Source organism: Jaculus jaculus, chromosome X (assembly GCF_020740685.1).
Source record: "Jaculus jaculus isolate mJacJac1 chromosome X, mJacJac1.mat.Y.cur, whole genome shotgun sequence".
Lineage (NCBI taxonomy): Eukaryota > Metazoa > Chordata > Mammalia > Rodentia > Dipodidae > Jaculus > Jaculus jaculus.
This window is the reverse complement of record NC_059125.1, coordinates 144,103,383-144,119,280: the sequence shown is the minus strand read 5'-3', so window position 1 is coordinate 144,119,280 and position 15,898 is coordinate 144,103,383. Positions and strand designations below refer to the sequence as shown.

Sequence of the window (15,898 nt, the reverse complement as noted above, 5' to 3'; positions counted from 1 at the left end):
AGTGTTATATCCAAACTAGACTACTGGATAATTGAATGTCCTCCGGTTTCAGTTATATTAAACCATTCACAAGTAGCCTATATCATAAAGCACCAAAAGAGAAAGCGTCCATTAAGTTCATACTATCCAACAATCTTCCAAGATAGAGTAAAGAAATATTTATTGTATACGCACATTTTAAAATACTGGTTGTTGTTAATAATATGAAAGAGAGAAAGCTGGGGATCAGTAAACGCTACACAGCTGTTCTAAGACAAGTGCCTCAGGCTCTAGGACTCATGTCTAAATCTACAACCTGTAAGATCTTGTTTAATATAATTGGCACTTTGTGAAATCACTTAATTATCATAGAAAAAAGTATTAAATACGGTTTTGACCCCAAATGATATCTTTCCTATCTGGAAGCCTTCAGAAAAAAAAAAAAAAAAAAGCCAATCAAGGGCTGGAGAGATGGCTTAGTGGTTAAGGTATTTGCCTGCAAAGCCAAAGGACTCAGGTTCTATTCCCCAGGACCCATGTTAGCCAGATGCACAAGGGGGTGCATGAGTCGGAAGTTTGTTTGCAGTGGCTAGAGGCCCTGGTGCACACATTCTCTCTCTCTCCCTCTTTCTCTCTCAAATAAATAAATAAAAAATATTTTTTAAAAAGCCAATAAAAGAACACAGAGCCCTAGAAAGAATTAAATGATAGGCATTGGGAAAATTCATCATACTAGCTGGTCAGAAAGTGAATTGTCACTCATCTCAGAATCTCTTAACTCCAAAATCCAGTAACAGAGTAGTCCCACAACACAAGTATAAAGCTACTTTCAGCTCCAGAATAACATTAGTTAAATGACAGATCAAAATTAAATTAAGCCTCCCTACATGCAATAGTTTTTTTTTTTAATCTTTGCTATCTGTTTTGCTACCAACCCTGTCATTCTCATATGGTATGTCTTTTTTCATGTGTGTGCAACTTAAAAACTGTGAAACTTTTTAGATTGAATATGTAATGCTTCCTGAAATAGCCAGTAATCCATTATAATGACACTATCAACTGAAATCCTCCAGTATTTAATCCTTTCTTCAGTCTTCATATGAGGCAGTATCTCAACCATACACTCATTCTTTCACTAGAGAAATATTTATTGCAGTTATGTTCCAAAATACTGGTTGGTAGTAATATGAAGGGGAAAAATGGCTTGACAAATGAGGAGCCAGTCCAAAATTACCCAGAGTGGAGTTCATTCACCAATCCTGTCTGTTTACTGGTCGTTTTATGAGGTGGAACATACCTTAAGTTGCATGATGTTGCCAACATTATGGCAAGATCAGCATGTCCAAAATTCCAAGTAATAATCTCATGAATAACTACTTAAATGTTGCTTTGCATAGTATATATTGATAAACCTAATATAATACTTAAAAAATAATACAAAGCTGTTATCTAGGCATACATGAATCAAGCATACTTACAAACCTAAGAATGACAATCTCTATTTTGATTGCCTTTTATACAGTATCAACAGACACATTATTGACTTCTTAATGAACACATATGCATTATGTGTGCAAAATGAAGTCCTGCATATTACATTTTTACTTCCTTCTATCTCAATTGATAATCTCCAAAGATGGAATACTCTGTGTGAACACCGATACTCATACTGTAATCAAACTCTACCAAATGTGGCTTTTACCATTGTTTCAAATACCCTGAGAATATTGCATGAAGAGATAGTCTTTTTAAGTCCTTATGTCCACCAAGGAATATCAAATCCTTTGTTATGTTATACTTTTGTGAAGGGAGTATAACTGGCAGATATCTACTCTAAAACCTTCAAACCACAGGCCAGAGAGATTTGCTCAACCATGTTTGTAGCAGCTCATTTCGTAATAGCTAAGGGCTGGAATCTACCCAGATGTCCATCACTAGAAGATATAGTCTGACCCTTTAACAAGCCAAGCTTCTTTCAAGATATCACCATAGACACAGGAAAAAATGAAAATCTCAAACTCTTTGTCCTCATTTGTATTGATGCTATTTTTAGGAATATAATAATAGTATTTCTGTTAATTAATTCACAATTTCTGTTGCTTGGATTCATATGCCAGTGATTCTCTTACAGGAATTATTAGGTTACTTATACTGTTAATTTTTATCATCAAAATTAGTTGGATTAAGTATTTATGTTCATGTATGTGGCATAGAGAAAAAGGAGTCAGTAGATACTGTTTCAGTTCCCAGAGAAATACCTCCATCTAAATTGTTACTGCTTGCTTCTAATTTTTTCATTTTGTTTTACAATTGTTTTTGTTTTTCAATTTTTTGAGGTAGGGTCTCTCTCTAGCTCAAGCTGACCTGGAATTCACTATGTAGTGTCAAGGTAGCCTTGAACTCATGGCATTTCTCCTACCTCTGCCTCCCAAGTGCTGAGATTAAAAGTTGGCACCACCATGCCTGGCTATTTTATCTTTATTTTATTTATTTATTGAGAGAGAAAGAGGCAGATATATATATATATATATATATATATATATATATATATATATATAGAGAGAGAGAGAGAGAGAGAGAGAGAGAGAGAGAGAGAGAGAGAGAGAGAGAGAGAGGGAGAGAGAGGGGGGATGGGTATGTTACTAATAGATATTCATGGAGAAGTATTAATATATTTAGTGTAATATCTAATTTTACACTAGATATGGAAACCATAAACAAAATATTTTTAAAAACATTAACTTGTAAACATTTCTATTTCTATAGTATATGCCAAGCCAAAGGGGATAGTTCATGCAATATTTTATCATTAACTCCTCTTAACATTCAAAAAAAACTTTTCTAACTAATTCAAATGTTTATTTTTAGTGAATATTTATTTATTAACTGAAAGCTAACTACAGCATAAAATAACTATGTAAACAGCTTATCCGATAAAATACAATATCATTTTGTCACATTTTCAATGTTTCATTTTGCCTACTAACAGCCCAAAATATGCCATTTATTTTCTTAAACAATGTCACTATTTGGCACAGAAATCTATTTACATGAGAATTTGTTTCATTTGCCATTTATTCCAATAACTTGAGAACAATTATTTGCAACTAAATCTAACAATATTTGCACATATACTTTCCAGCTAAAATACTGCTAAAAAAATTCCCACACACATGCAATTCAGTATGTTTACATCATAACATATATTTATTATAAAACCTGTGACTCAAAGCATTTTGTAGAATGTGAATATAGACTTCACTCTACCTTCTAAGGAAATGTGGTCAGATCTGGGAGGGGAAATGCTGCTGAGCAGGGGTCCTGTGTTCAGTTGACGTGGAATGGATTGGCTATTCAAACTTTTCAGGAATACTACTGCGCTGTCCTTAAGAACACTAGATAGCTTGATTCACATAAAACTGCAGCAAACTTTCAAGTATAAGCCCTTAGCAACCAAGAACTGGTAGCACAAGCAACATTGGTAAAACACACTTATTAATACAGGTGGGCTCTGTTTTAAGCAAAGTTGATACTGAAAATCTAAACATACAAAACAGATAAATTAGAGAGTCATTATTTGTATTATAAAATGGTCTTCTATTTTATAAAGGGACTCATAAGTTTCATCTAAATGGCACCTCCCTTAATGCACTTAAAGTACATTTTGATTTGTAAAATTTCAATTTAGATGATTTTTTGCACAACTGCTATGAAAAGCAAAGTGAACCTATACATTGTACTTAATTTGTGAGCCAGGAGATTACCTTTTCAGCCACCAAAATACAAAGCAAATATTGTCTCTAAAACATGAATAGACCAGAAAATTTAAGCACATCAGTGATTTTCTATTTACAATTTTGATACTCAATTTTACAAAGTTGTTCTAGATAGCACAAATAATAGCTATCTTTAGGCCATAAATATTGGGATTAATTCTGATATAATTTATTCTGTTGTGGTAGGATTTCCTTTTCATTTTCAGTGTGTAATCCAAAGATATGTTAATAGTTGCTACATTGTAGCCTGTCTATTTATGTCAGTTTTGTACTTTACTGCAAGAAATTATCTTTAAAACTCACCCTCCTGCATTGCTTTCATTACAGTTCACACTGATTACTCAGGGTAATTTTTCATTCAGGTAATGTTCTCCTTTATTTGCACTGGGCTCCTGCCCAAATGTGGGAGTTCTGTGGGACGTGGGGGGCGGGGGTTGGTAGTGGTGGGATAGGCTGAGAGATTGTAGTTAGGACAGTAGAGATCCTATCTACTGTACAGATCTGTTTCCCCTTAACATACAGCAATCTGTCATCTGGGAAGAAAGTGCTCAGGAAATATTGATTGAATGATTGAATGAGTGAGTGAGTGAATGAGCAAACAAATTGATTAGAATTATCTGAAAAGCTTTCTTCACTGTAGCATTAAATCCAGTATGTTTCTGAATTGTATTTTCAGAGTTTGAGAAGAAAACAGAACCTTTCTCTTGTTTATTATACATTTTTTAGTCCATAAGATATTAAGCCCTTGATGACATAGAATCATTTCAAAACAATAAGTCACCTTAGAAGTCAGAGGACAGTGAACAGGAAATTGAAGGGACTTTTCCCTACTCACCAACTGCCTGGGAAACAAGGCACACAGGTTGACCAATGTTTACAACCAAATTAAAATCTTGGCAATGGTGTCAAGTCTGAGAAGTAGTACTTTTGAAGATTTCTATACAAAGTTAACCACTGGTGTATTCAGAAACATTTAAAGCAATTAATGAAGAACTAGAACTTGAAGGGAATTATTTCCCACTTGTGGGGCCATACATCTAGACCTGTTCCAGGCAGGACACACGGGGAAGAGTATCACCTTGGCTGTAGCTGTGCTCACACCCATTAAAGCTGCTTGTGAAGAGGACAATAACAAAATCCAGCTGGAGGAGATAAAAATAAAATCTCTAAAATAGCATAGGTTTGAAAGTGCTCAAACAGATAAGGAAAAACAAGAATGTAGCCAGTGGGAATATTAATAAATTAATAAAACTTGAAGTGCTTATGATTGCATTTGAAAGTAAAGAATCAAAATATTAGGCGTATTATTTCACTTTTAAGCAAAATTATCTAAACTACACTCAAAAGACTAGGTCTTAAAACCTAATGTAAATAAAGAACAAATGTAAGAAGCATGAGAATACAAAATTAAATAATAATTATTAAGCCAAAAATTTTAGAAATTTGAGTTCTTCCAGAAGGCCACTTTAAAATCATGGAAGTAAATGAATATTAAAGCATCTTTCATTAAAATTAATGAATTAGTTTTGCCATGAGCAATAGAATTTTATAGGAGTGGCTTTACTTTCAGGAAAATATGAACACGTGGTATCACTTCACTGATACATATAGTCATAGAATGAAATCCTTAAAAGTAGCTCAATATTATATATGCTAGTCTGGTTTCATATGGGCATCTCAAAATACCTACTTCTGTGCTCTGTATTTATTATTGTACCAAATGAAAACAGATGTAAAGAATTTTATATGTAAAGACTTTACTCAAAGATTAAGTGGTTCTCAGAAGCTACCTCCAAGTTCAACACGCTGAGTACCCCAGCTCTTCGTGTATATATTAACATAAGTGCAGAATGTTTCAGTCTACCAACTTCAAATTTGATCTGATGAACTTAAATAAGAATTATGATCTCTAGTCAAAAAAATAAGCATTTTAGCTGATCATTGTAAATATTCAGAAATTTTAAATTGTTAAAAGTTCCTGAATGCCTTTTACTTTTACATATATACACAATTACCATATATTGTTTAGCAATTTGTTTTGCACCAGCATTTATTAACCCAAATAATTTGGATTTCAGTAGTTTCTAATTGCAAGTCTGTCACACGAACTGCTAATAGTAACAGACAATATACTATTAGTCATTTTAAAGCTTTAAAAGTAAGTTATCAGGATCCACTTCAATCTCCACATGATAATAAAGGATTATTATGTGCAGTAACCTATTTATGAAAAGGAAACAGTGTGCTTCTTTCAGACACCATCGCTTGCTTTAATAAGGAATTGAAAAGCTGAACTACTTTATATGCAGATCACCATCCCAGTTGCATAAGGATTTACAATAGACAAAACAAAACTATTTTTGTTTTAATGAAGGGATGTTTGTTTAAATCATACAATAATGTTTGCATCTAAAAATATTTACAGGCTAATAAGGCTTCATAAATGTTATATAGACTTGGTTAGTTAACATTATTTTAGTAAAGAGACAAAATGAAAGGCTTGCTTGAGCTGACAAGAAAATTTTCAAGTAAAATATGCCCAAAGAAGGCAGAAGGGAAAAGACTCTTACTGTCATAGTTTAGGTAGCTGTGAATGGATTTGGAGATGCAAACAAAACAAAACAAAACAAACAAACAAACATGATTTGATAGCACCTCATTAATGCTTCAATTAACTCAAGAAGAAAATGTTGCTTTCTCATAAAATGTGAAAATTACAAACAATTCTGAGTATAATAACTTTTGATACTGAAAGAAATAGCAAGTAACATATTAAACATTATCTCTGCCATCTTGAATTTGCAGAGAATTTATTTGGGAAGTTTTAATCTCACCTTTGAAGTCTTCCTTCAAGGTATTTAATGGCTCTTATGTCTTGGTTAAATGAGGTGTGTGGCGGCCTCTACTGGTTTGAGTTTATAGAAAATGTTTCAATTAGCAGAAAAAATATTAATTTCAATTAAAAAGTTAGAAATACAGACTCTCTCATTTAAATATATAAAAATATCTAATTTAATGCAGAAAAAATATATTACAAGTTGTGTAATGTACTCTTAATTAGGAAAATAATCTAAAACACTGACCATGTTAGTGTAAAATAATGATTTATGGAAGGGCATTAATTGTTCAACTCACTCTGATTTGGGGTTAAATATATTTTATTAATGAATTACTAATCCCAACGGAGGTGACTTATTACCTCTAGTCCACTGTTAAGTCCCCTTACTTGACTTAAATAAAATCACTAAAAACAAACCCAGAGGAAAGGAAATATTTTACATTAAAGTCTACAAAGTCCTAAACTAGAATCATTTGATGACAGGCTGGTTTCTATAACTCAAGCAAACTGTACGTTGACTTAATATAGCTGACATATGGATCTATTTTACAATGTTTTCAATTTTAAAAATACAACACATTAAAATAGGTTCAATTTATCAAAGCTAAAAGCAACATTTAAGTAATGTACTTAAAGTGCAAAGGCACTTTAACACAAAGAAGTGACGCCCAGTGGCCATACTTGGTAATTGAAGATGGTAATACCATATATCATTATTTACAAAAGAAGTTGTAGTCTCAAAAGATCTTTGGAGATCTTCTACAAAATATTCTCATTTGAAAAGCTTGCCTACTCCTCCTTTGTTCATTATAATCTCCTCTTTCCACTCCCACACTGGAAAAAAAAAAAAGAAAACAGAAACAAGGCAATAAACAAAACATAAAAAATGCATTGTAGAAACATTCATGTTCACTGATGGTTCCTAAGAAGAGAGGGGTTGGGGGAGTAGGGGTGGGAGAGTAAGAGAGAAATAATTTAAAGGAACACTTGCAAGACAAGTATCATTGCTTCACTTTATCTCCCAAACATTTTCTGAAGGCTCCCATCACCATGGGACAGGGAGAACACAAACCAGCAGGAAAGCAGATGCAGGCCTTCCACCAGTTAGCAGCATCTTTTGATGCTACTGGCTTGTAAATGATTTCCCTTCACAGCTGACTGATTGCAGTTTGTTTTTCCAGAACTTCGAGGTAGTCTGGTTCTGATTGTGGCTTAGCTTGCAGTAAAGGGTGGTCTGGCTTTGACTGCCCCACAAAGCATTTCCTGGGAGTTCCATATAAAACGGTTTTATTGATTCTGTCTTGATTTTGGCGTCGAGATTCATATGAAGGGGCAAACTGCCTTTTAGGTAAGGTACAAAAGTTATAGGTGACAAGGCCTGCACTGGGGAGTTCCTTGACTCGCTCAGCAATATTTTGATAGAGCAGCTCTGGTTCTCGTGGTGTGGCCTGCTTTTCTAGCAGCTCGGTGGCACTTATTGTGTAAGCAAGCGTGGCTGGCTCTTCTTTCTTCTCCTCCAGGTTGCCGTAGCTGAACTCTTGCAGGTTTCGGTAATAGGCTACTGGGTCTCCTTCCTTCTGCATGTAGATGGGGTTTTGGCACATCTGACCCACGGGTGGGGGGATGTAGTTATAGACATGACCATCAGTTTTATCATTAGTCTCAGTGTTGTAGGACCCATACTGTAATTGGAAGGAACTTACGTCTAAGTTGGTGGCACTCCTGGGAACACTTGGGACTCCCTTTCGGCGTTTCAGGACAAAGACAAACAACCCTGCCCCAAAACAGACGGACAGGATAAAAACAACAAGCAATCCTAAAATTAAGACGGAAAGTGGAACTTCTGTGTGTAGTTCAGGATAGGAACTGGGAGACACACTAAGCGAACGAGGTGTGTCTGTGTTGTGATTCATTGATAAAATTGTCCCATCTGACAAGTTAGGATTATCTGGACAAATAGCTTCCCTTCCTAGAAACTTCAGTATCTCCCCTGCATGCTTAGCAGGAGACTCACAAGTCACCTCATTGATGATGACAGGAGAATTGGCATGTTCAGTCCAGTCCTTCAGGCCCATGATGTCACAGGTGCAGTCCCATGGATTTTCTTGTAGATCTATCTGGATAAAAGCTGGAAGCTGGTCCAGAACCCCTTTCACAGGCAGGTGTGAAAAATGGTTGTTTCTCAGATTCAGCCTAGTGAGAGCTGTGCCCCCAAATATATTATCAGGTAAGGACCGAAGCAGGTTGTTATTCAGAAACAGAAGCTGTAGGTTAATCAAAGCATCAAAGGTCAGTGGCTTAATTTCCTTAATGACATTATACTCTAAATAGAGATACTGCAAGCTCTGCAGTCCATCAAACATAGAAGGATACAGCACTTCAAGGTAATTGCCATTTAGATAAAGTCTGCGTAAACTGGTCAGGTTTGTAAAGGCACCTTCCTGAATGACTGCAATCCTGTTGTTTCCTAAGTGCAACAGATCCAATGAACTGTATTCTAAGAGGTCATTCTTATAGACTGTTTGAAGATAATTCCCTGTTAGGTAAAGCTTCTTTGGACTGGTAGGTTTGGGCTGCAAGTCAGAGATGTTAGTGAACTTCCTTTCTTGGCAATTAACATTTAGACCATTGTCAGAACTCTGAGAGGTGCAGACACAGCTGCTAGGACAAGTGAGGGCCACAGGAGACTTGGTCTGATACACCATAATTGGCCCAAAGCTCTGCCTGTCCTTTGACACAGTCACTCGGGGGGTTGGACGATTTCTCATTTTAGGTGGCCGGCTGGCTTTAGGAGCCCTGGTTGGGTTGAGAGCAGGATTCACTGTGGGGGATAGCCTTTGGACGTGTGTGTCTCCATGGCTGCCCCTCTGACTGGAGTCACTGCTGGCACTTTTTCTAGGACAGAGATCTTGCCTGGTCAGTTGGGTCACGTCTTTCCCGTGCAACCTGAAGGGAGTTTCACACACAATCTCCCCCACAAAAACAGTAATGGTGTCCAGCCAAGCCTTGAGAGGAAGTAAGTCACAGGTGCAATTCCATGGATTTTCTTCCAGCTGAATCTCCATGATTCCTCCTATGTGTTCAAGGACACCAGCGAAAGGCATGACTTTCAACCTGTTTCCCCTCAGGTCTAAGTGGGTTAGCAGGACAAAGCGAAACACATTGCTGGGCAAAGACAACAAAAGGTTATCGTTCAGGATGAGCACTTTGAGCTTATTCAGTTTGCTAAATGCCCCTGCCTCGATGGTGCTGATATAATTGTAGTCAGCTTGGAGGTACTCCAGACTCTCCAGACCCAGAAAAGTGTCCTCCCTTAACACCTCCAGCTTGTTGTTATTGAGGTGCAGTCTCTTGAGGGTTTTCAGACCACTAAATGCCCCAGGTCGAATTTCCTGTAACCCGTTGTTACCTAGGTGAAGAGTCACGGCATTGGAGTAATTGACGAACTCGTTTGGGTACAGTCTAGTCAAGAGATTTCCATTGAGAAAAAGCTGATAGATTCGGTACTGGGGGGGTTGGAGCAAGCTGACAGTTGTAAATCCTTTGTTTTCACAGTTAATATTCAGTACGTTTTCCTTCTCTTCGCACAAGCAGCGGATCTTGCAAATGTCTTTGGCAGTTTTGCGACTGTCGGTCTGTAAGATCCCAGCCACGGTTAACACGCTGAGGAACCAAATGCCGCTCAGCATCTTTAAGCACCTTTGATGTCAGCTCAGGTACCTACTGGCAAACCTTGAGTTGGGGGCAGGGGGAGGCAGTGGGATGCGGGGAAGAAAGAAACAAGGAAGCTCGATTAAAATGGCAAAGCTAGGAGGCGGGTGGGAGGGAGGGAGAGTGAGGGGGTGGGCAGCAAGGCAGAATGAAATCACTGCATTTTGCAAGGCGCCTTCTTTTCTGCTCTCCCTACTGACACCCACCAGCCCACCCACACACAAAGCGTCCCAGAACACACATGCTTGCACCTGATTTCCCGGCGGGTCGCGGCCAGCCGCGGAGTCATTAGTAATCGACTTGTCCTATTAAATCCAGCCCATCTCCTCCTCCCCTGGGGTATTTCGAAGAGCTCTCAGGAGGCTAGCCCGTCTTGGGCTTGCAGCAGAAATTGCTTTACTTTTTTTTTAACTGCGTAAAAACGGGACGGAAAAATTAGGAGTCAGGGGGCGGGTGGCGGGTATAGAGAGAGAAAGGGCAAAGGCAGCTTGGGGTGGGGGGTACTCACACATCAGGAGAAGACGGGACCCCGCTTCTCTGCAGTCCGCCAGGAGTTTAGCATCTTCAGAAAGAGAGGGAGAGCAAGGTAAAAGAAGACACCGCTTCCAGGAGTGGGGGAATGCCCTGCTTTCTGTGGCTTGACTTAATTTGATTGGGGATGTGCGCGGGGGGGGGGGGGGGGGGTGCGCAGAAATTAAAATTCCGGCAGGCGGCAGGAGAAAGGAAGAGGAGGGTTAGAGCGGAGGGACGCTGCGCGGAGGGGATCAGGTTGCGATTTCTTTGGGCGATCGCCGAACCGACCAGCTGGGTCGGCGGGCGGCGGCCACAGCGTAGCCTGGGCGCGCGCTTTCAATCTGGCGGCGGCGACAGTGGCAGCAGTGCGTCTAGCAGTTTGAATTTGAGAGGCTTTGCAGAGTCCTCGGGACAGGGCTGAGGTGACGTCACGGGGGGAGGGTGTAGGCAGAAGATCGAGGGCGCTCTGTGGGGGAGGGTGGGGCAGATGCTTCCCTTCCTGGCGGCGACTGCCTTTGCCACAGCTCGGTTCCCAACTGCGTCAGTTTCTCGATCTGGGAGCAGCCAGGAGAAGCCTCTGAAAGAGGGGGTTGCTCAAGCAGATGGCCCGTTAGGTGCTGGCCCCACCAGAACTCATTGAGCTGGGCACTTCTGAGTGGTCTCTTGCACCTCCACCCTGTCACCTACACATTGCATAAGGACAGTAACAGCGTCTTTCTAAGGGACATCTCATCACATTCCCAAGGAGAGGTCCACACTCTCTCAACACGTGTGTGCGTGCGTGCGTGCGTGCGTGTGTGTGTGTGTGTGTGTGTGTGTGTGTGTTGCAGCTTGCCACAGGACTGGTGCCAGCCTCCTAGCTGAGGTTCTTTCCTTGCAGAGTGGGGTCATCCTGCACACTAGCATGTCTGCGTAGGAGGAGGACTTCTCCTAGAGGATCTATACTTTACATGCAGAGCTCTCTTGCAGTGCTGAGAGAATTACTTTCTTGGTGGTGACTGACCAAATAGCTATTTGCCTGAACTCTGGAAATCCAGCTCCATGTTAACTTGTAGAGAGAGAAAAACTAAAATAAAATGCTCTCCCCGTGAGGTTTATACTTAGCCAGATAATGAGGTTTAAACGTCTGGTGGAAAGGGAAGAAGAGTGGGTGTCAGAAAGGCACTGCCAGCCTGAACCTCAGCTAGGAGTGGAAACCCAAGAAGGGCTGCAGGGACTGAAGAGCCAGAACAGAGGGAAGCAGTGTAGGGCTCCTGAGAAAGAAAGGAGGAAAAGAAGTCATGGACCAACACCCAGATCCCCTGGGCTCTGAATTTGCAATGTGGGCCAGACATGCAACTAGCTTGGGTATCTTCAGGTTTCCATTTGCTAAATGGGGTAAAATGATGGATGGTCTGTGAGCTCTGACACTGAATTTGGGCTCAAAGACAGTTTCCAGAGTATTACTAAAGGCTAGGTGTTGGATTTTCCCCTTCATTATCTCCTTTCTCCTTAATTATCTCCTTTTTCTTACAGCTCCGTGGGTCTAGGTGTCCCTAGTGGAGAATCTATTTGCAAGTGTGAATAATGTCTACTGTTGCTTGGAAGGGCCATGGGCTCTCTCTGGTGAGAGAAGGAAGATAAGTCAGGAAGAGGAAATTAAGAAATTCAGGGAGGGAGGGAATTGACAAGATGATGTATCTGGTCCTCAGAACAGTTCAGCTGGTCTGGCCTGCCTCTTCAGAGCTGCTGCAGTTCATGCAGGGTCTCACTGCCTAGCCAAAAGTTAGGCAATCACACAGGCAAAAGGAGCCATTTGAGAAGGGAAAGCCTTCTGCTTCCTCCCTTATTCTTCAAAATTCAATCCAGGTTTTAGGATTGTGTGTCTTACGCAAACTACTTCAGGAAAGGCTGGGGCAGTTTATAAACTTTCGCGCTAAGACAACCTGTGGCACTATGACCCCGTGCACAGTGTTCTCTGCCTTTCTTCCTCTTCCCTCTTCATTTCAAGAAAAGCCTTTGAGCAGGCTCCAGAAATCTCCTCCACACTGTTGTCATTTTTTTTTTGGCATTTAGCAATATTCCTTATCTCTAGAGCGTCTAATTGTCTTTTCCTGTGCTATGGGGCAACCTTGAAACAAGCAGTCATGGAAGGAGGAGGGGGAGATGCCTATCCTCCATTCTATTGCAGATGCATCATTAGATGCAAGCAGAGTGATGCCTTGTGAGCATAATTAGGCCCCTTTCATAAGAAAGGGGACACTTTTACACGTATTTCTAAATATCAAAAGTACATTATTCCTACAGAGATATTGTCTATTCATTTCAGCCTTTCATTTAACAAGCATTTACTAATTAGGTTGATATTTCGCTGAAGTTGAAGGTAATGGGACAGCTGGACAAAACCTAAGATATCAGAATAATTTTACAGATGAGGACATTCCTCAGCCTGGGTAGTGCTGACTTACTTAAGTCCAAGAAACTAAATTAGAAAAAGCACCCAGGAATTCTGAGTAGTGCTCAAGCAGCTTTGTCAATGGTGGTGGAATTGTACCAGAAGGTACTCCTTGTTTATAATTAAATTAAGCATCAATTATTAGTTTTATTTATTCAGGATATTGGTAATGATGTAAAGATAGGGTGGGGGGGAGAAAGAGAAAGGGATGAATATGGGAGTTGGGAGCTCTTGAAATTCGTGCTACTTATACAATGAAGGAAATTCTGTGGTGGGCTAGCAGAGGCGAGCCACACCAGGGACCCTGAAGTGGCAGGTTTTCATTCCATGGTTAACTTCCAGCAAAGGTCCATTGACCCTACCATCATGCTTTTGTCTCCGGTCAGTGTTTGAGCATTTTCAGCCACTTTGCTAAGCAGTCTTTTGGGCACAAATCAGTCTTCAACCCTGTGAGCACTTTAAGTAAGTTTCATTTGGTCCAGGGTCTGTCTTGGGTAGAACCACTAAGAAGAGAGGGTTTTTATTGGTGAACCAACCGAAAAGCCTCAGGGGCTGACAATAAAATAAGCAAATAAGTAAATAAATATTAAAACCCACAAAACCAAGAACAACAACAACAACAAAAAGAAAGAAACGCTTGCTCTCTTCTTCCCAAAGGAGGGGGAGACTGAACTGAACTTCAAACTCCACTGCCTCAGCCTCTCCAGCTTTTTAGAGCTGGGCTTAGGGTGCTCAGGGGGCTAGCGGGTGGATGAGCAGCCTGCCTCCCTTTCGTCCGTCTGGCCGGAGCCAGAAGCCAGATGGGGGTCAGGATCGTCCTTCCACGCCTCAGGCTAATCCCACTTCGAAAGGATTTATCCGAGAGACCCAGGGTCTCAGCAAGTACACTTCAGCAGGGACCTGGAACCACGCACTGGCTGTTAGAGCAACCATACCTTTCATTCCAGGGAGCGGCTAGTCTCCTGATGCCGGGCGGGTGAGCTCGCAGCCACGATGGCCACTCGCGTTGCCCTTGCTAGAGGGGTTTGTGCACCGTGGATAGATAGCGTCTTTCACGAGCCGATGATCGCGCGTGGGCCGTCCGTGGCAGTAGCGGCCACCAGACTGCACGACGCGCAGATCCTGTCCGCGCGGAAGACAAGGGACCATGAAACCCCAAAGGGGACCGAAAGTAGAGGACCGCTGTCCACCATGGGTTGTGCCTAACCTCCCTAAGCCTGTTATCCCTTCCAGGTTGAGGGAAGCCAGCTGCTCCCCGGCGGTGTCTCCATGGCATCCCCAAGCGTTCGGAACTTACCGAGAGCGCGCGCGGCGGATCTTCTCCTGGAGGCGCCCGCAGCATCTGCGACTAGGACTAGGACAGGCGCAAGAGCGAGGACAGCCTCAGACCCGCGTGGCCGGGAGCGACGGCACCGAGGGTAGCGCGGGCAGTGACCCCAGGCCAGGCAGAACCCCACTGGAGCAGCTCTCCGGGGCAGCGCTTCTAAAAGGCAGGAAGGAGGGAGGGAGTAGACAGGGAGGAGGAAAGAAGAGCAGAAGGGAAGGAGGGAGGGACGGACGGCGGCCCCTCTCCCGCACTTATCAATCACCCCGCAGATCAAATGTCCCCGCTGTGCACCCAGAAGGGGGATGTACCAGCCCACAAAGGAGCCGCAGCTCCATTTCTTCGACAAGCGCTGCGGAGCGCAGCTCACGCCTCCCGGCCCCTCTTGCCTGGAACTCTGCCCAGCTCTTGCTGCTTTTACCATGGGCTACAGCTTGCGCTCGCTCAAGTGAAATAAGGATGGTACTTGCTTCATACCATATTCGAGGGGACACTAAGGCCACCGGGTGGAAGTTATGGACAAGAGAAAGAACAGTCAGCAGTCCGAGTTGGACATACTCTGGAACTGCTGCCTCCCCTAAACTAATAAACGCCCAATCCTTGGAGTTGGCAGACAGATATTTAAGGACCTCCTACCAGGGTGCTAAACCAGGTATTTCCATATTATATAGATTTGTGCAAATGTGTTAACAAAAGCAAACCCTTAGCAGCGTTCTAATTTCTGTTTTAACGCTGATGATTTTCATTCTTCACAAAGATGTTGCCTGGACCTACCAGAATCTTCTTTTTGCCATCTCCCTTGACGCCCCCCCGCCCATCCCGCCCGCCCTTGCCTGGTCGTTTCTTCTTCCTCTTATTAGTAGTCCAGGCTGTGACTCAATGAAAGGAAGACACTGGGTGAGTCAATGTGCTTCAAGGAGGTTAGTGAGGTTTTTGCAAAGAGCGTTGTGGTTCCCCTGAAGAAGTGTTCCCTTTGGAGTCTCCCCTCCATTCTCCCAGACTGTCTAGGATAAAATTGAAAGGTGCTAATTTAACCAAGGAATAAAGGCTTCATTTTCTGGTGCCAACCCTCATCCCAGTCTTGTAGGTGACTGGCCTTAATTGAAGTTCCCTAATAGAGTCCTTAAAACTCCACCGCCCCCCCCCAAGTTCAGAATTTGATTGAGGAAGAACACAGAGGATATTAGGAGATGTGTGCAAAATTTGAGCAAAAATTTGCTCTACAGCTAATGTATAGGTAATAGGCTTTGTCCATTTTCAAGGTTATTTATTAAACCAGGTTCACTCAGCACAGTCTTCCACCTCATTTCTCTGCTTACCCT

At 41.4% G+C, this 15,898-nt stretch overlaps 1 protein-coding gene and 1 pseudogene across 8 annotated transcripts; one reads left to right on the top strand and one right to left on the bottom strand.

The window, feature by feature from the left end:
• Positions 1-7,458: 7,458 nt before the first annotated feature.
• On the bottom strand, positions 7,459-15,040 carry Slitrk2 (SLIT and NTRK like family member 2). 8 transcript variants are annotated; one of them, XM_045140491.1, is made up of 4 exons: positions 14,550-15,040; positions 10,814-11,395; positions 10,557-10,716; positions 7,459-10,326 (listed from the first exon to the last, which is right to left on the bottom strand). In XM_045140491.1, the coding sequence occupies exon 4, from the start codon at positions 10,281-10,283 to the stop codon at positions 7,743-7,745; it is 2,541 nt and encodes an 846-aa protein (XP_044996426.1). In that variant the 5' UTR covers positions 10,284-10,326; positions 10,557-10,716; positions 10,814-11,395; positions 14,550-15,040; the 3' UTR covers positions 7,459-7,742. The 8 variants fall into 8 exon arrangements, with proteins under 8 accessions (XP_044996426.1, XP_044996427.1, XP_044996425.1 ...); XM_045140492.1 differs by having other exon boundaries at positions 10,814-10,867; XM_045140490.1 differs by lacking the exon at positions 14,550-15,040 and adding an exon at positions 14,188-14,475 and having other exon boundaries at positions 10,814-11,501.
• The window catches only part of LOC101603957, a 40,809-nt pseudogene continuing 39,866 nt past the window's right edge, over positions 14,956-15,898 (top strand).